The sequence below is a fragment of the Leopardus geoffroyi genome, chromosome A1 (genome assembly GCF_018350155.1).
Source record: "Leopardus geoffroyi isolate Oge1 chromosome A1, O.geoffroyi_Oge1_pat1.0, whole genome shotgun sequence".
NCBI lineage: Eukaryota > Metazoa > Chordata > Mammalia > Carnivora > Felidae > Leopardus > Leopardus geoffroyi.
The window spans coordinates 195,595,768-195,615,827 of NC_059326.1; the positions used below are offsets into that span (position 1 = coordinate 195,595,768).

Genomic DNA, 20,060 nt, shown 5'->3' on the forward strand with positions numbered 1-20,060 from the left:
CTCAGAGACAGAAAGATCTGGCTAGGGTAGATTTGGGACTCTGCCCAGGATTGGCTGTGACCTCGGGCATGCTATTCTTTACCTCTCTAAGCCTCAGTTTCCACATCTGTAAAAACAAAGTGGCAACGCTCCGCAGAGAGGTAGCCAGGTTTTTGGGAGCCTGACGATTAAGCCACTTGGTGGGTGGGGGGTGTCGGTAAGGGGTGGAAAGGGCCTCTTTCGGAATAAGAATACAAAATTACAAATTCACAATTGCACCCAGGACCTTGGAAGGAGTCCCGTGGAAGGGAGGGCCTGGACAAATCTGTCTCAGACGCCACCAGTTAGCTGAGAGATCATTGGAGCAAAGCCTTTGGCCCATGAGATGATGGTACAGGGAGCGGTGTGGCTTGAGTAAAATGCTATAATTTTGAAGGAAGGAGGAAATCTTGGCCTGTTCATCTGTCACTGAAGCAGAGATAATGACAGAGCTTGGAACACTAGAGAAACCCCCTCAAGGCCTTCTTTAGCTACGGGAGTTCAATCCTGAATGTCATGTGCGACCTTAGGCAAATCACGTGCTCTCCAGGCGCCAGTGTCCTACCCAGTGAAATGTGGCTGGGGGTTGTTACAGCCTCTGCCTTTTCCGAAAGAACCCTCACGGCTCTCTCCCTGGAGCTCCACAAAAGCTAAGAAGCTTCTGGAGGTGGGTGAGTGCTGGCTCTTTTTTCTCCCAACTTTTCCCAAGAAAGGGAAGCACCCGGAAGGAGGCCTTACAACAGATGTCAGCCAGTGGGAAGTGGAGCCCCCAACCTGGGATGAATAAGGAGATGGGATGTATAGGATTCCCTTGGAGACAGAAATAAGGTGTTAGTTAAAAAGCCTGCCGGGTGGCTTAGATGGTTAAGCAACGGACTTCGGCTCAGGTCTTGATCTCGTGGTTCATGAGTTCGAGCCCGGCATGGGACTCTGTGCTGACAGCTGACAGCTCAGAGCGTGGAGCCTGCTTCAGATTCTATGTCTCCCTCTCTCTTTGCCCCTCCCCCACTTGCGCACGCGCAAGTCTCTATGTCTCCCTCTCTCAGATTCTATGTGTCTCTCTCTCTCTCTCTCAAAAATAAATAAAAACATTAAAAAACAAACAAACAAAAAAAAGCCTGACGAGTTGGGCTCTGGTCCCTACTCTGTCACTTTCTAGCTATGTGATCTCAGGCAGGTCCCTTTAGTTGGGTCTGATTTCCTTGGTATTTAATTTATAGGATGAAATGAGAAAATGTAGGCAAAGCGCTCAGGAGAACGTCTGTCTCTTAGTGAAGGGCTTCATAAATGTGAGTTCTTAAAATAATGGGTATTGAAGTCACTGGTGCAGGTGAGGTGGGTAACTCCCCTCCCAGATCCCTTCCTGCCTGTCCTGCTCCAGCCTCTCTTGCACTGGGCTCCTTGGGGCAGGACGAGTGCGCTCCGGGGGAGGTGGGCGGGTCCTCATTCCAGCTCCGCCAGAGCCTGCTGAGGCAGGAGCCAAGCCGCTGAGCTGCGGGTTTGCACCTGACAGACACCTTCCTGCTTGCCTCCTTCCAGAGCAGACCTCCTCATCACCCGGAGCCCTCTCTCGGAAGCAGTCATGCCCGTGACAAAGAGTGCCGGGGGCCCCCAGGGAGCCGTTGACCTCAAACTGGACCTCAGGTACCCACCCAAAAGTGCCAAGAGGCTGCACAGCAAGGACTCCAGTTTCTGGGATGGACACCCTTCCGAGTCACCAGGCTTAGAGAAAACCACAGGCATAACGTGAGTGCTCTTTTCTGCCACCCCCATTTCTGCCTTCGAGCCCGGACGCGTGCCTTGGCAAAAACCCTCGAGTGGCTGCGTCTGACCCCCACCCCATTGTGCAGATGGGAAAACCAAGGTCACAAACGGAGCAGTCAGAGACTGGGTCCAGATGAGAGCGGAGACTTGTGGTCCCGCCCTCCACAGGTGCAGATGGGGACGTTAAGGCCTAGTTACCCCAGGCCACGCACTGGGCCATTGGCAGGAGGGGCGCTAGAATCCAGTGCTGGCCCTACGTCAGTTTTGTTCCTGGTCAATCCTGACCATTGGGAAGTGGGGCAGAATCCCCAACTTCTCAGAGGAGAGGGTGAGATCTGGGCTTAAAACCACAGTGGCCTCACTGACAGCCAAGCCTTACCCACCACCCACCCCATCCTCAAGCTACCCTGGCCTCTACTTCGGCCTCTACTTCAATGGTGAGGATATCAAAAGCACAGTATGAGGAAGACTTTCTTCCACCTCCTTGGGGTGTGTTTGGGAGTGGAGGGGGCTTGCAAACCATGACAAGGAAGGGTCTGCAGAAGGAGTTTAGGTGGGGAAGCCAAGCTACGGGGCTCAGCAACCTCGGCGTCCACCACTCAAGCAGAGTGGCCAGTCCACTTAGGAAATGTGGGTGAGGTGGCGTGGTGGAGAGTGCCGCCGCTTCAAGAGAACCTGTTGACCCCACTGGTGTAGTAGAAAAAACACTCGCGTTCACCTTGTGATTCTGCACCCTCCCTTCCCCAAGCCTCAGTTTTCCCCATATGCAAAATGGGGCTAATTTGGCCGCAGCACGAATTTAGAGAGGCTGCCTGTGGGAATTACACCTGAAGGGAGGGGACGAGCAGCGGGGAGGGCGAGCAAAGCTCCTTTCCATTGCTGCCCAGGACCCTGTGGACACAATGACTCCACCAGACAGGGCTCAGCTACCCCGGGGGCTAATCCTGGGGGCTGTGAATTCCTGACACTAAGGGTGAACTCTCCAGGCCTTGGGGCCATCCACTGCTGAGTAGGGATATTTCTCAATCCGAGGCCTTCGGGGAACAGACTAGCTCTCACGTCCTAAACCGACACGTGGTTTGGAGGCAATTTCAGCTACTCAAGAATCAAAGAAATAAAAGCATGAGAGAAGTAGAGGGATCCTCTGTGGCTTTTGGAGCGAAAGAGAAACAAGTCAGGCAAGCATGGAACTCAGGTCAGCTCACCCGAGTTCACATTCCCACTTAGCTGCTAACTGGCCTGAGCAAGTGACAGAACTTTCTCTGTGCCCCAGTTTCTTTTCTGTGAAATGACATTTCACTCCTCCCAGGATGGCTGCAGAGGTGATTTGTGCATAAAGCCCTCAAGTACAGCACCCTTAATAGCTGGATGCTGTGAATCCCAGAAAGGTCCAAGGTCAACAAATGAGCTAGGGCTATAAATCATGGGTATCCTGCCTCCCAGCCCAGTGCTTTGCCCAGCTCACCCCACTAAGTTTTTAAGTTGGCTGAGTAGCCCAAAGTTAAATTCTGATTTCCTAAGTCCTTTGGTTAGAAATGTCTAATGTGACCTACTGACCCTTCCCTTGTTGCAAAACAAGCCTATTATTGGAGAGCCGGCACAAGTGCTCAGTCAGCGATGCTGACACCCACAGGGAGAGAGAAAGGCACACGACTCTCCGCCCTCTTTCCCCCTCAATTGTTCTCTTTAACCCTTAACAAATGGATGGGCAGATCCTTGGAAAGCTACAGGATCTAGGGATTAACATAAAGATGAGGGTGGTTGGGGCAATCCTTTAAAAATATCATTCCTCCCAACATTCCAACATTTGCAGAGGCTTAGCAAAGTAGACGAGTTGACCAAGATGACACAGCTAGTTAAGTAGTGGCCTTGGGATTTAATCCCGGGTTCGTCCAACCTCGGAGACCAGGCTCCTTCCAGAACACATCACAGTCAGTGTCCTTCACAGTCAGTGTCCTTGCTGGAAAGCTCCCGTAGGGAACTTCCAGCGTTTCTAAAGTTGTGGATGTGAACCCAACACCCACCTTGGTTTAACCTGGTCCACGTACAAAGAGGTATAGCAATAGATTGTTTTGTAATTCACCTCCCTGGAACTTAGCCCTGATGGTGTCCTTCACACAACCTTCCCGTCTGTCTTAAAGAAGGGGTCTGAGTTTTTGGTTTTGTTTTTGTTGGGGGTTGAAGGAGGCAAGCCACTCCCTAGCTTGATGTCCTGGCCTGAGGGGCAAAAGAAATTCCTCTGGAGCCCAGTCCTCAAATGATCCTGTCTCAATAGACCCCATCTGGAGACCCAAGTCATCTGACCTATTTATTCAGAAGTCACCATGATTTCTCTTTACTGCCAGCCCTTTTCCCTTTTCCCTGAGTTCAGTCCTATTTCAGCTACTAGTTCTCTGACCTTGGATCATTCCCTTTCTGGGCTTCTGTTTCCTCGGTTATGAAATAGCATTATCCCTTTATGCATCTGTCTGGGCCTATTTCTAGGAGGCAGTCCAGTGAAAGTGGGGTAAAGAACAAGGACTCTGAGGCAGTTCTGGGTTCAAATCCTGACTCCCTAGTCTATCTTTGGACATATCGTTAAAAAAAAAAAAAAAAAAAAGATCTTTGTGCTCAGCTCATCAGCAAAATAAAAGCAATAACCTACTTCCTAGTCTTGACAAGGGGTTAAATGAGGTAATATGGGTAAAGTACTTAGCATAGTGTCTATTATATACTAAATATTAGAATCGTATACACTGAGTGTTAGCTGCTAAAACCAGAAGAGTTTTGGCAAACTGAGATGGTTGGTTACCCCACAGGTAACCCAGAGGTGCCAGTCAAGGCCATGGGGACCGAGAGATAGCCAGGAGCCCGCCTATCCAGCTGAACTCTGGTGTTGGCATGCTGTGAGAGGAGCCTGTTGGACCTCCTCACCTTCAAACACCTACACCTTCATGTCTCTTCTCCTTTAGAGCATTCCAGACCTTGGTTCACCTGGTAAAAGGCAACATGGGCACAGGGATCCTGGGACTTCCCCTGGCTGTGAAGAATGCAGGCATCCTGGTAAGAGGGGCTGCTGCAGGGGGGGGACCAGTATGACTGGATTGTAGAAGGGAAGTGGGAGGAGAGGCTCTAAGGGTTTTCAGTGGCTTGCAATGAGCAGTCTTTCTGGGAGGCAGCTGGGTCCAGACTTAGAGTCTAGACATCTAGCCAGGGTTTGAGTTCTGGCTCTGCCACAGACTCTGAGTGGCCTTGGCCACTCTGTCCCTTCTCTGGGACTCCATTTTCTCCCTTGTAGGACGCAGGGGTTGGAATATGACTAGTTTTCCAGTTGTGTCCTATGGAGCACTAGCGCTCAGTAGGGGGTCTCAGAAGAAGCCCCCTACTCCCACCATAACACCCACTGGAATTGCTTTAGGTACTTTATCGGAGTACCACTTGAGATTATATTCGAAAGAATAGCTGCTGCTGCTTTAGCAAGCAGGGACTTGCAAAGCAGTTTGCTGGAAAGGCCCTCGAGTGCTGAATGGCGTCTGTGCTACCAGGTATCTCCTTGCAGTGCTCTTCATAAATCCATCCTCTTCTCTCTTCCCATTTCCCTTGACTCCCCCTTCTTCCAGATGGGTCCGCTCAGTTTGCTGGCAATGGGCTTCATCGCCTGCCACTGTATGCACATCCTGGTCAAGTGTGCCCGGCGCTTCTGCCACAGGTAAGGAGAACAGCATCCTCCCGGTGATTCCTTTGATACTCGGGTCTCAGGGACATCCCAGAAACCTCCTAAATAAGCCAGAGTTCTGAATTTCGTCCAAGAAGGCCAAGGAAAAGAGAAAAGCAGTGGGACAGGGATCTAAGGCGAGGCTCTGCCATATGACTCAATAGGTGATACTGATCAGGCCACTGGGCTTATCTGCTTGGCTCATCTGGAAATCAGGCATAAACAATCCATGCCTAACCCTGCCTCAGAGAACTGTGATGAGAATCCACTGGGATCATGGACTTGAAAACTACTGTGCCCACGTGAGGTATGCATTATTACCCTTGTCATGTAGTAACCACCCCATTTGACAGGGAAGGAACACAAGCCACCCAAGAAGTACCTCCAGGTATCTAAGTCTGAACTAGGACTTGGGTCTCTGCCCCAGTGTTCTTTCCACTCTAGCGGGGTCCTGCCTTGCTGTGTGTCTCCTGACTTTTCAGTACATGATCTTAGGTTAAAGTGCCTCTTGGTAACTGTGTGTGTACTTTCTCCCACAGGCTTAACAAGCCCTTCATGGACTATGGCGACACAGTACTGCACGGACTGGAAGCCAGCCCCAGCGCCTGGCTCCGGAGCCATGCCCACTGGGGAAGGTACCTTGTTCTTGCTTTACCTGAAGTGGAGTAAGGTACAGGAGGAGGACATGTGTGGCTGTCAGGGATGCCTTCTTCCCTGGAAAGCTGGCTCGTGTGGCACAGAATACTGGACTTTCCACATGGACGGGGTTCATTGGCAATCTTCCCAATCCAGCCCCCCTCCAGTGACAGGGTGCCCATTCCTTTGTCTTGCAGCTTTAATACTGTTTGCTTATTTATTAAACTGCATTTGTCCAATTGTACTATGTACTAGGCCCTGGAAATACTGTGGAGAGCAAGGCAAGGAGGATTTGCTCTCAAAGAACCCATAATCCAGTGGCAAAGACAAGCGTTATACAGTTTAGGAGACAGTCACTTAATAACCACTGGGATAAGTGTGATGAAGGAAAGAAATACTAGTTTCTGGGGTGCCTTGGGTGGCTCAGTTGGTTAAGCACCTGACTCTTGATTTTGGCTCATGTCAGGATCTCACAGTTCGTGAGTTTGAGCCCCACATTGGGCTCTGTGCTGACAGTGTGGAGCCTGCTTGGGATTCTCTCTCTCCCTTTCTATCTGTCCCTCTCCCACTCATGCTGTCTCTCTCTCTCTCTCTCTCTCTCTCTCTCTCTCTCTCTCTCAAAATAAATAAATAAACTTTAGGAAAAAAGTTAAAAAAAAATACTAGTTGCTACCGGGCAGGTAAGGAGATGCGCATGAGCTCATGTGGGCTGCCTAAGATGGAACAGTTGAGATGAGCCCAGAAGGGAAGAATTCTTGAGTATGAGGAATTACCTAGGGGAAGTGGGCAGGAGCCTGGACGGCCTTCTAGGAAGAAGGAAGAGCAGGGTGTGAAGGTCTGAAGCACAAAAGTATGCATGACAGTTTCAAGGCACAGAAATACTTAGGTAGCTTGAGGGCAGAGAATCAAGGAGATGACACTGAGGAATGACCCAGGGGCCCAAGTAACCTGTACCTTTTAGACCCTCCTAAAGGTTTTGTTCTTTTCTTCAAAACAACCAGGAAGCCACCGGAGTGTGTTAATCAGGCAAATGATCATATTTGTATTGTTTAAAGATCTCTCTGGCTTTGGGACGCCTAGGTAGCTCAGTCCGTTGAGTGTCTGACTCTTGATTTCAACTCAGGTCATGATCTCATGGTTTGTGGAATCAAGCCCGACGTCGAGCTCTGTGCTGCCAGTGTAGAGCATACTTGGGATTCTCTCTCTCTCTCTCTCTCTCTCTTTCTGCCTCTCTCCCACTCACACTCTCTCAATCTCTCTCTCAAATAAAAAAACATTAAAAAAAATTTTTTTTTTAATGTTTATTTATTCTTGAGACAGAGAGAGAGCACAAGCAGGGGAGGGGCAGAGAGACAGGGAGACATAGAATCCAAAGCAGGCTCCAGGCTCCGAGCTGTCAGCACAGAGCCCAATGTGGGGCTCGAACTCACAAACTGTGAGACCATGACCTGAGCTGAAGTCAGACACTTAGCCAACTGAGCTACCCAAGTACTCCATAAATAAAAAACATTTTAAAAAATCTTTTTAAAAAATCTTCTGTTAGGAGAATACATTGTAAGCGACCAACCATAGATTTAGTGAGACCCATGAGAAGGCTATTGACAATATCAAGGCAGATAGCAGTGACAGCTGGGACCAAGCTGGTGGCAATAGGGATAGGGAAAAGTGAATTTGGTTATGCTTTGGACCGTGGACTGTGGGAAAAGGAAAGGCAAGGTTGACTCAGATTTCTGAGGACTTCCGTTTTGGACAAGTTGAGTTTGAAGTTCAAGTGGAGATGGCAGGTGGGTAGTGATATATATGGATTTGAACATATCTTCATGCAAGAGATACAGAACCAAAGTCATCAGCCATGGTGGCAGGGGTCAGAAGAGGTCCCTCAGGGAGAATTGATCGTGAGAAGAAAAGGGAAGAAAGACCAAGACGTCAAGGACCCTTGGCTGTGCTGAAGTCCTCCTCCGGCAACTCCTGTCTTTTGTTTTCAGGGGTGACGCTGACAAGTCAACCCCTTCCATTCTGTGGTACTTGGGGCTAAATCTACTCTTCCGTTTTTGTTTTCAGGCCTGTCCTCACCCTGTCTGCGTACTCTTTTCTGAGCACCATGTATGCCAAAGTCGCTGTTGAATTCGGATACCCTACACCATTACAGTCCCTGCGCTGTGCCCTCTCATGTAATGTAGTCGACAGACCATCATGGGTCTGGGGCCTCCTTCGGCCCAAAGCCTGTTCACATACTGAATCAATAAATTCAGCCTCTGAGCGGACGAGGGAAGACTTTGGGACGATAACCAGAACTTTCCCAGAGTGTGAGCCAAGAGGAGGCTTCCCCTATCACTTACCCCTCAAATCCTTGTACTCATCATGGGACATATTAAGCAGCATTTGCCTGGCTGGCTCAGTCAGTAGAAGATGCGACTCTTAACCTCAGGGCCATGAGTTCAAGCCCCACACTGGGTGTGGAGCCTGGTTAAAAAAATTTTTTTTAATTTTTTTTGCTGTTTATTCAGTTTTGAGAGAGAGACAGAACATGAGCAGGGGAGGGGCAGAGAGAGAGGGAAACACAGAATCTGAAGGAGGCTCCAGGCTCTGAACTGTCAGCACAGAACCTGACACAGGGCTTGAACTCACAAACCATGAGATCATGACCTGAGCTGAAGTAGGATGCTCAACCGACCGAGCCACCCAAGTGCCCTGAGCCTAGTTAAAATTAAAATGAAGTTAAAGCAGCTTTTCCTGCTCTTCTTGGGGCCCTTGCTCCACGAATCATCCCCTCTCCTATAACTTGAACTTCTATTTTGATCCGTGGTCTCTTCCTCTCAACATTTAAATGCACTCATGCATCGCCATCTTAAAAATAATGAAATAAACTCATAAAGTTTCCTGGACCTCACGCCATCCTCCAGCAACCATCCTATCTTACATTCAGCAGCTGCTTATTCAGCAGTTATGTACTGAATGCCTGCAGTGTGTCAGGATGTGTTCTAGGCAATGGGTCTACAGTGATGAATGGAAGGAATGGGCCCATCAAGCCCGGACTCACACTTAGCTCCGTGAAAGAACAGCACACCCTCTGACTTTGCTTCCGTACATCTGGTTCACACCACTTCCGTGGGTCACCGAGATTTTCTGTCCTTACACTTCTGTTGACGCTCTTTCCACCAGTGTCCTAAAAGGCCTCTTTATTGCACCTTCTTTGCCCTAGAGAGCCTCTCAACAGTGTGGGTACAACTGGCTATTCTCTTCTTCAAACATTCTCTCTTCCCTTGGCTTCTACTAAACCCTCTCCCTTGGCTTCTACTAAACCCTCTTCCTTGGCCTTCTACTAAACCCTCTCCCCACTCCTAGTTTCCCACCTACCTCTCTGGCCAGTCCTTTGCTTTCATTGCAGGCTCCTTTGTTTCTGTCTCCCCTTTAAATATTGGTGTTCTCTAGGGTTTGGAACTCTGCCGTCTCTTCTCCTCCCCCCACACACTCCCCATCACTGACCTGCCTTCTCAAGACCTTATCCATTACTGACAAATCAGCAGTTCCAGACCCTATATAAGGGTCTCCTTATATATAAGTTGTCTATATAAGTGGTCTCCTGAATGTCTCTTCTAGGAACCTCAGGCTCAATAATTCAGTTACTGAATGTGTCAATCCATGCCCTTCTCCTAAAACCTGTTCCTTCCTTCCAGTTCGTTTTGTTGTCTGAGCCAAAGCCCACCAGTCACCTTTCATCATTTCCTTTCCCTTTCCCCCAGATGTAGGTGGTCAACAGGTTATTTAAGTTCTAGATCCCTGGTACGCCTTAAAATGTTTTAATGCCTTTGTCTTTGTCCAGGCTGCTGGACACCTCTGTTCTTGTAAGAATTTCCTATCCAGTCTTCCCATCCTGAGTCTTGCCCCCTCCAATGGATTCCGCACGGCCAGAGAAATCTGCCTAATTCCTCTGCTGAAATGCTTTCCTCACTTCTTCCTCTCCATCTCCTCCTCCTCGTCTTCTTTTTTAAAATATCTCTCTTTCTTCCCCTCCCCAAGGGATTCCTGCCGAGGTATTGGTTTTTCTAGGAAGGCTCTCTGCTCTATAATTTGGGGAAAGTGTCCTTTTCACCGTGGCCCTCGGTGCCATATTCCTTTTTGTCCATCTCACCCACGACTCTATGAACCCCTAGAGGAGGGCGCCACGTGTTATTTGTGTTTCCTCAGAGCCTAATGAGGTGTCTGGCACCTGGTGGAAAAAATTTTAATGTTAATGATAGCTAATTAAAAATGTGGTGCCTACTGCCCTACATCAATTTAGTATCGATTATGAGGAATGCCACAGAGCCAGGGATGGGGGAGGTTCCTAACCACAAAGAATCTCACCACTTGCTGAGCTGAGAGTGTGGGGATGGTTGAGAAACATTTTTTAAAAAGAACTGTCGTTACCTCACTTCTTACTGCCCCATTGTTGATTGAGGTAGCAGAACGGAGGGTGCTGGTACAGGGACGCCAAGCCCTCGGGACAGACATCGAATTGACAAATCAACTCTTCTTTTATAACGCATTTTCTCTCTCTCCCTTCTCTTCCAGGCGTATCGTGAGCTTCTTCCTTATAGTCACCCAGCTGGGCTTCTGCTGTGTGTACGTTGTGTTTCTGGCTGATAATTTAAAACAGGTAGAGTCTTCTAGAGAAGGTGGAAGGGAAAAGGACGTGGAAGAGGAGGGTCCTCATTTAGTTGTTCAGCAAATGTGGCTTCTTCTCTTGGGCTCCTAGTGTCCTCATCAGTACAACAAAGGAAGTTAAATTAGATGTTATCAAAGAACCCAGACTTCCCCCAGTTCATGTGTCTGTTCTACAAGTGGTTACTTTTTTCATAGTACCCTTGGTCAGGTGCCTTGGACCCATTCTCAAAGCCTGTCTCTAAAACTGAGCTGGAAGGAACCTTGGATTTTGTCAGTTGTCCAGCCTTGGAGTTTAATCACCCTTAACTCTCCTAAAACGGATATGGTCCTTTTTGGATGATATCTAATCTTCTTTGGACAATCTTTTTTTTTTTTTAATTTTTTTAATGTTTATTTATTTTTGAGAGACACAGAGCATGAGCAGGGGAGGGGCAGAGAGAGACAGAGACAGAATCTGAAGCAGGTTCCAGGCTCTGAGCTGCCAACACAGAGCCTGACATAGGACTTGAACTCATGAGCTGTGAGATCATGACCTGAGCTGAAGCTGGACCCTTAACCGACTGAGCCACTCAGGCGCCCCATTCTTTGGACCATCTTTATCTACCTTTAGCGTCTTAACCTCTGGTTTAACAGTTGTTGTCTCTAGGATGTCGTTTTGATCTAGCCCAGAAGTTATCTTGTAGCAATATAAGCAAAATAATATGGGTAGTAACAAAGGCCATCCTTAGTCAATGATTTAGAAATTTAGAAATGTAAAGAAGTTAGAAGGAAAAAATAGTAAGCGTTCAGAGTTAACCTCTGTTCTATGTCAGGAACAGGGAGCACGATATGGGCTTCCCCTCATTTCAGTTCTCTCCATAGCCTTATCAGAGTAGGTACTGTGGCTGTTCCCATTTCGCAGATGAGAAAACTAAAGCTGTGAACTATAATGTATACAAGATCACAGAAGCACAGTCAAAAATCCAGGCCTTTTGACATCAGAGCTCCAGTTCTTGAACACCATACCATATTGCTTTTCAAAATGAAACAAAATTATTGTTAATTCAACCACTCAGGTTATTGTTTTAAGTTAGTATCAGCTGGTGAGCCTTTTGTAATGTCCTTATATTTTTAAATATAACTTCTGCTAGTTTCATATTTCATCACACAGATTAGCCATGACTTAGTCTTCTGTCGTTGGATATTTTCTTTTTTTTCCCTTTGTTTTTCTACTAAAATCTGTGGCAATGTTTGTATCCCCCTTTATTTCCTTAAGGTAAAATTATGGGGTCAAAGAATTTGATTGTTTGAAGGCTCTGAAAATATGTCGTCAGATGGCCGCTTGGAAATCAGTCTGCTGAACGTTATCATCTCTGTCTAAAGACATAGCAAGCATTCACTTGAAGAGTTTGCAGGCTCAGTAGAATGTGTTCTAAAAACTAAAAAGTTAGCATCAGTGTATTTTGGTGCTGGGTCAGGACACCACTGACAACACTCTGAGGGCAGGGCTGCTTAATTGTGAACTTAAGGGGCAAAATACATGGGGGCAGAAAAGATCATTAGAGCAAGGGAAGTCTCCCTTGTGGAGGTCCATCTGGGCTGGGTATTGAAGGAAGGTTGGAGGAGAGGTTCTGGCAGCCGAGAAGGGAGGCATGAACACCTGGAGGCAGGAATGTGCAGGACTTGGCCAGGAGAGGCAATAAAATTGGTTGTAGAAGGTGTAGGCTTTGGGAGAGGAAGAGCCTTCCAGATTGAATGGTGCCCAGTATAGAGGACCATGAGTGCTGGCTAATGTGCCAAATATTTTTCCTATTGTAGTGAGGAATCAGAAAAAAAATAGACTTAATCGTTCATTCAAGTAGCTGTGGTACGTTAAATGAAAAGGAGACTTCAAAATAAGAGCGTATGCTGTGATTGCAGTCTTATAAAATGAAAAGGATGCATATGATACATGTAATTTGTGATATGGTATAGAAAATGCATAAATGGGGAGCACCTAGGTGGCTCAGTAGGTTAAGCGTCCGACTTAGCTCAGGTCATGATCTCAGGGTTCATGGGTTTGAGCCCCGCGTCAAGCTCTGTGCTGACAGCTCAGAGCCTGGAGCCTGCTTCGGATTCTGTGTCTCCCTCTCTCTCTGCCCCTCCCCCATGTGTGCATGCTCTCTCTCTCTCTCTCTGTCTCTCTCTCTCTCTCTCTCTCTCAAAAATAAGAACATTTAAACATTTTTTTTAAAAAAAGACAAGAAAATGCATAGATGAATATATACCAGGACATTACCCTGGCTACCAACGGGTACTGAGATTATCATTGCTTTTACGTTTTCTTCTTGCCTAACTCTAGTTTCTAATTGTTTTAATTGTATTGCTTGCAGAATACAACTGTATCAGTTAATTCAGGCTGATTCTAAATGAGGGTAGTACCAACCCTCTTCTCCCCCATTCCCCCTGACTTTACCAGGGGATGTTTGTATTGTGTGCAGAGGGGTGTTTCTTGTGCATCACAATGATTGGGGGATGCAAATAGCTTTTATTGGGTGGGGTCCAGGGACTCTAAATGTCCTGCAGTGAATGCAGTCCTGACAAAGAATAATTCTCTCACTCAGAATGCCAGTATTGGTCCAATTAAGAAACAGTAAGCGATGGGTTTTTTGGTTATAAGCAAAAGAGACACCCACCCTAACTCATTGTGAGGCCCTGGCATGTGAGACATTCCAGCTCTTTGTGAGGGACTTGATTATGGGCCACGCACTAAGCTCATCGTGTGGCCAACAGATGCATTGAATCTTCCCCCTTGCTTTTCCCATTTCTTCCTCAGGTAGTGGAAGCAGTTAATGGCACCACCAACAACTGCCATTACAATGAGACAGTGATTCTGACGCCCACCATGGACTCTCGACTCTACATGCTTGCCTTCCTGCCCTTCCTGGTGCTGCTGGTCCTCATCCGAAACCTCAGGGTCTTGACCGTCTTCTCCATGTTGGCCAACATCAGCATGCTGGTCAGCTTGATCATCATCACCCAGTATATTGCCCAGGTTAGTGCACACCACACACCTGACCCCTCCAGTGGGCAGAGACTTTTCTCTAGATACCTGCCTAGAGCCAGCCCTGAGGGTAGGTATGTACCTGACTCTCCAGCCTAGTACCATTGTACCCTTTTTTCCGCAAAGGTGTCTCTGCGCAGTCTCCTTCTTCTCGGTATCTCCTCTTTTATATTGCTTCTCCAATACTTGTCAAATTCTGGGCTTTGAAAAAAATTATACTCTGTAAGGAAAACATCTTGATTGGCGAACTACAGACCATTCCTCTAATGGTTAGATAGCAGCAAAAGGCAAATGAAAAATAGGATCCCCTACTGGATCCTATTATCACAGAGACTAATCTCAGAAGACCACAAGCAAATCTGTCACAATGCAAATTATGATGCCTTTGAGGTTGAACTATGGATACTGATTTTCCCTCAATTTCTACTTTTCCATCCTTTCTAATTGTATTTATTGGACAAGGCTACATAGAAATTTAAACCCTTGGCCTACCTCATACCTTTCAGATGTTATTCTCTTTCAGAAGTCACAAGAAAAAAATTATCTTGTCCATGGAATTTTTTTTTTAAATTTTTTTTTAACGTTTATTTATTTTTGAGACAGAGAGAGACAGAGCATGAACGGGGGAGGGGCAGAGAGAGAGGGAGACACAGAATCGGAACCAGGCTCCAGGCTCTGGGCCATCAGCCCACAGCCCGACGCGGGGCTCGAACTCACGGACCGTGAGATCGTGACCTGAGCTGAAGTCGGACGCTTGACTGACTGAGCCACCCAGGCGCCCCTTGTCCATGGAATTTAATAAAAATAACAAATTAGTTAAGTGTTGTAGGAGGACTACAAATCGGTCTTATATTCCTTAAGACAATATATTAATAAATCCTACAAAAGTGAATTTCCTAATGAGATAGCTACCTTCGAGTCATTTTTAGACCATTCCTGAGGTGGCCCAGTTAGAGAAATAGCTCTGTAATTGGTGTCACATTCCAGGTCACAGGGCACATAAAATATTTATTCCAGTACTTTTCTTCCCTTCAATTTATAACTCATTGAGGATCTATAAAAGGGGACTTTCATATCTATCTAACTACTTTGGACTCCCTAGAATATCACTGAAACTATAGACACAGCACTTTCTGTCACCCCTAACCTCTGGTACATACCAAGTGTCCAAGGGCATTTCAGGCTGGTACCAACCTGTGGTGTGTAAGATTTTCTTCTGGAGGATTCTGGTAAGCCATACTCACATCATGAGGTCCTGACCCTTCAGTACTTTGAATACCTCCATGTCTCTTTCCTCTGGCTCTTCGGTATCGTGTGGTGTTAAAATCAGCTTTGGTGCCTACTTCCTTTTGAAGTTTTCTGAATTTCTTGACATTCGTTTTTGGTTTTGTTTTTGTTTTTTAATTCAGATTTACTGTCAGAATATTCCCCTCTTAAATGAGCCCAAACACGCTTTAAGAATAAAGGTCCTACTACATTTCTCTCTCCCGTAGGAAATTCCAGACCCCAGCCGGTTGCCACTGGTAGCAAGTTGGAAGACCTATCCTCTGTTCTTTGGAACAGCCATTTTTTCATTTGAAAGCATTGGCGTGGTAAGGTTGGAATTGGGGTAGCCTTTCCCCGGTGCTGTGGGTGGCCTTCTGAACAGGAGCCGGGAGCTCTGGGTTTCTGGGTTTCTGTGTGCACATAGGAGAAAGTAACCTCTTGTCCCAATACGTCTATTAAACATTTATCTTCATGCCAACATGTGTTTCCTAATCTTTTAAAAGCAAGGCAAACGGAGGTATACAATTTACAGGATGTAATGAAGCAAACAAAAGGAGTTTTAAGCTGGAAAGTACTACACGCTTACGATGGATTATTATATAGTTTGTGCTTCCACACTTGAGGAAGGGAAGTGCTGTGCATGTAATTTTTGTTTACTTTTAGTTTACATACAGTGCAATCACTTGGGGAGAGTGTACATTTCTCTAAGTTTGGGAAATGCATAGAGTCATAGATACACCACAATCAGGACACAGAACAACTCCCTCACCACAAAAAAAAACCCTTGTGCTGCTCCCATTGTAGTCTGCTCTCCCCCCCCCCCCCCCACACCGACCCCTGGCAACCACCCTCTTTCTGTTCTCTGTCTCTATTGTTTTATTGTTTCCCGAATGTCATACACATGGGGTCATGCTGTATGTAACCTTTTTTTTTTTTTTTAATTTTTTTTTTTTAACGTTTATTTATTTTTGAGACAGAGAGAGACAGAGCATGAACGGGGGAGGGTCAGAGAGAGGGAGACACAGAGTCTGAAACAGGCTCCAGGCTCTGAGCTGTCAGCACAGAGCCCGACACGGGGCTCGAACTCACGGACCGCAAGATCGTGACCTGAGCCGAAGTCGGCCGCCCAACGGACTGAGCCACCCAGGCGCCCCTGTATGTAACCTTTTGAGACTGCATGTAAGATTATCTGTGTTGTGGGGTGTCTGGGTGGCTCAGCTGGGTAAGCACCCAACTCTTGATTTCGGCTCAGGTCATGATCTCACTGTTCGTGAGTTCAAGCCGCGCATCGGAGCTTGGGATCCTCTCTCTCTCCCTGTCTCACTCTCTGCCCCTCCCCTGCTTGTGCATACATGCACATGAGTGCCCTTTCTCTCTCTCTCTCTCTCTCTCTCTCAAATAGACTTTATATATATATATATATACATATATATATATATGTGTATATATATATATATATATATATATATATTTTTTTTTTTTTTTAAAAGATCATCTGTGTTGTTGCATCCATCAATAGCTCCTTGCTTTCGATGGCTGAACATCCACTGTGTGGGCAATACCGCGATTTGTTTTATCAGTTTACCTGTTGAAGAGCAGCTAGGTTGTTTCCAATTTATGACAATGGCAACATTGTTCATAATAGTCATAAACTGGAAATGACCTAACAGTTGTTGAATTGTAAGAATTCTATACATATTCCAAATGCAAGTCCTTTATTGGATATATAATTTGCAAATATTTTCTGTAGTCTGTAGCTTGTCTTTTCGTTCTCTTAGCAGTGCCTTTCATAGAGCAAAAGATTTAAGATTTGATGAAGTCCAATAGATCAAAATTTTAGTTTTATGGATCCTGCTTTTGATGTTTTATCTAAAACCACTTTGTCTAACATAAGTCCACAAAGATTTTCCCCTATATTTTCTTTTAAATATTTTATAATTTTATCGTACATTTATATCTGTGATCCATTCTGAGTTAATTTTTGTTAAAGATGTTTATACATTGGAGTTCATTTTTGTTTAATAGGATGGCCAATTGTTCCAGCATCATCTGTTGAAAAGACTGTTCATTCTCCATTGAATTGCCTTTGCATCTTTACAGTATTGTCCTCCATGAACATGGGATGTCTTTCCATTTATTTGGGTCTTCTTTCATTTCTTTAAATAATGTTTTGATCTTTCACATCCCATTTCCATACATGCACAACTTAGGGCTGAGCCCAGGACTTCACCCACAGATGCAGGAGATCAGTTTCTCCAGCATCCTCCTATCCATGTTTTCCTGCACACTCATCAGCTTCCAGTGGCTTTTTTTTTTTCTGGTTCTCTGGCTAGAAAGCTAGGGTTTTAGCCTCCCTATAGTGCAATGCAAACTTCCTGTGACTGAGTCTGATTGGGGTTAAGCACTGAGAGAAAAGAGAGGGAAAAACTAAAATAAAAACGAACGAATGAATGAATGAATAGGGATTCCTTCCAGGGCCTTCTTCATGGACATGTAACCTGTGCAATCACATAGAGACCTGTCTTTGGAAGGATCCCGTACATGGTTTAATGCTCTGCCTTCATCATCTTGAAATTCTTGATTTTTGAACAAGGTGCCCTGCATTATCATTTTGCATTAGACCCTGCAAATTATATACCAGTGCTGATTTACCCCTACATTCTATAGACCCCCAAGTCCCCCTCCCCTAGTTCCTTTGCTCAAAGAGAAAAGCTTGTGTCGGATTTTTAGGTGCCTGTGTGACCACCACAGTCACTGGTCCACCAAGATGCTGCTTTGTGATGGGGACTTGCCCTGGGAGTGTGGCGTTGAGAGTAAAAAAGGAAACAAAAAAGTAGGGACCCTCTTCATACTTTTCAGAGTCCTTGGGTAGTTGTTTTGAGTATCCTGCCCAGGGCTTTTAGGTTTAATCAGGAAGAGAGCTATGGTGGAACGTGCTTACACCATCTTAATGGAAATGGAAGCACTTTATATTTAGAATGTTGGATACTCATGGCAAAAAGCAGAGTGCCGTGGTTGAGTAAATGACTTTGGAGGCAGACTATGCTGGAATCTTACTTCAGCCATGGGTTACCCTCTGAACTCTAATTCCCCAGCTAATGATGGAAGTAATTGTTCAGTAAGTATCAAACACCTACTAGATACTAATGATGATCAGTATCAGAGTTCAGATTACCACTAGAAATCTTCTAGCCCAGTCTCCAACTTTACAGAAGAGGAGCCTAAGCCCTGACAGGAAAGGGGCTTGAGTCAGGTCACCAGCCGGGAACAGCTGCAGCTGTGGCTAAAACCAAGCACTCCTTACTCCCAGTCCAGGGACTTCCCACTTTATGTGAATGGCCATTTATCTCCTTGATTGATTGTGGGAGGAGAAAGGAGAGAAGGAGAAATCCAGCTACTGAGTAAAAAAGTCATTGTGAGCCTGGAGAATTTATGCAGCAAAAATGTATTGCAGGAGCACCTGGGAGGCTCTGTCCGTTGAGTGTCTGACTTTGGCTCAGGTCATGATCTCGCAATTCGTGAGTTTCAAGCCCCACATCGGGCTTTGTGCTGACAGCTCAGAGCCTGGAGCTGCTTCAGATTCTGTGTCTCCCTCTCCCTCTGCCCCTCTCCTGCTCATGCTCTGTCTCTCTCTGTCAAAAATAAAGAATAAAACATTTAAAAATTAAAAACAAAAATGTATTGCAGGGTGGGAGAACTCAGGTTGGATTGTTCGCTTTCCATATAATCCCCCAGACATTTTCCTGAGCACCTGCCGCAGCTAGGAGCCTGCCCCTCATCTGGAGGAAAGTGGAAAGACACAACCATGACCCTGACATGGCATTCCCCTCAAGCATTTTCCATTTGCATGGAGCTGGGATGCGTATAGGACAAAAAAAGGAGTCAACAGTACAAGGGAGTAGATGCTAAGGTCCTACCGAGTAATAAATATATCCAGTGCTGGAGGGGTACAGTCAAGATTGGATAGAAGCAAGTACTTGAACTTTGGGGGACAGCCCCAGTCTGCCACAGTCTTCATCTGCAAAATAAGAATTATATAGGCTCCATCGTCATAGAGATGTGGTCTTCACAGTATTAAAAACAAGAACAGTTAACATTTACTAAGCCCTTACTGTATGCCATTACGGTCCTCACGTAAATCTCAAAAAAAAAAAAAAAAAAAAAATTCCAACAGATAAGTTTTCAGATACAGAAACTGAAGCACAGATCAGCCTAATGGTGTGTGTAGAGTGCGCTTTACCCACGGCCTGATCAAGGAGAAGGAGAAGGTGGAAGCGGACTGTCAGCCGAGAGAAACCTAAGGAGGAACGTATATGGGATGGAAGGCCAGAAGGTTGGTTCCAAAGATAGACGTGACCTCGGGGTGCCCAGCAGGCTCCAGGTAGGCGGTCTCAACTCGGACGCTCTTAGGGCCAGATATACACGTGGGGAAAAAGGATCCTGAGAACGCGGTGTGCAGGGGAATGTCCTGCTGGGGAACCAAGAACCCCCAGTCCCAACTCTTGTCACCGGCTCACTGTGTAAGCCGAGTCTCAGCCTCCCCTTCTGGACAGAAAGCAGCAAATGCACTAGAATCGGAAGTCTCAAACTCAAATGCCTTTAGCGGGCAATGTGGGCAAAGAGGCCAGGTATATGTCAAAGAGGGGAGAGGTGGGCCTGGTGAATGGGGCCAGAATATTGTGCCCAAAGGCATTCACCTTCAATTGTCTAAAAGGCTATGCTGGCCTAACAAAATGCTTCTGCTAGCCAGATGGGGCTGCCCCAGGGCACTGAGCTCCTTGGTCTGAACAACCCGAACAGCCCTTCCAGCTCTGAATGTTCCAGGGCTCATCTTGTGAGTCCAGGCCTGCCGGCCTTCCTTCCTTCCTTCCTTGCTTCCTTCCTTCCTTCCTTCGTCTTTTATTGTGGTAAAATACACCTGACACAACACTTACCATCTTCACCATGCATTAAGTACATTCACATTATTGGGCAACCATCACCACCATCCGTCCCCAGAATTCTTTTCTTCTT

At 46.3% G+C, this 20,060-nt stretch overlaps 1 protein-coding gene across 4 annotated transcripts in view; it reads left to right on the top strand.

Annotated features, from left to right (window-relative positions):
• The first annotated feature begins 233 nt into the window (after positions 1-233).
• SLC36A2 (solute carrier family 36 member 2) overlaps positions 234-20,060 on the top strand; it is a 32,137-nt gene continuing 12,310 nt past the window's right edge. For 2 of the 4 annotated variants that reach the window (XR_006701071.1, XM_045436872.1), the window contains exons 1-8: positions 234-689; positions 1,558-1,764; positions 4,734-4,824; positions 5,382-5,470; positions 6,016-6,111; positions 10,667-10,751; positions 13,554-13,772; positions 15,275-15,373. Coding sequence is in view for 1 of the 4 variants with exons in the window: in XM_045436872.1 (XP_045292828.1) it covers positions 1,601-1,764; positions 4,734-4,824; positions 5,382-5,470; positions 6,016-6,111; positions 10,667-10,751; positions 13,554-13,772; positions 15,275-15,373 (843 nt within the window). In the remaining 3 variants the exon portion in view is untranslated. Of the gene's footprint in view, positions 690-1,461; positions 1,765-4,733; positions 4,825-5,381; positions 5,471-6,015; positions 6,112-10,666; positions 10,752-13,553; positions 13,773-15,274; positions 15,374-20,060 lie in introns of those variants that run through there. The other 2 variants (XR_006701081.1, XR_006701082.1) reach the window with 2 other exon arrangements.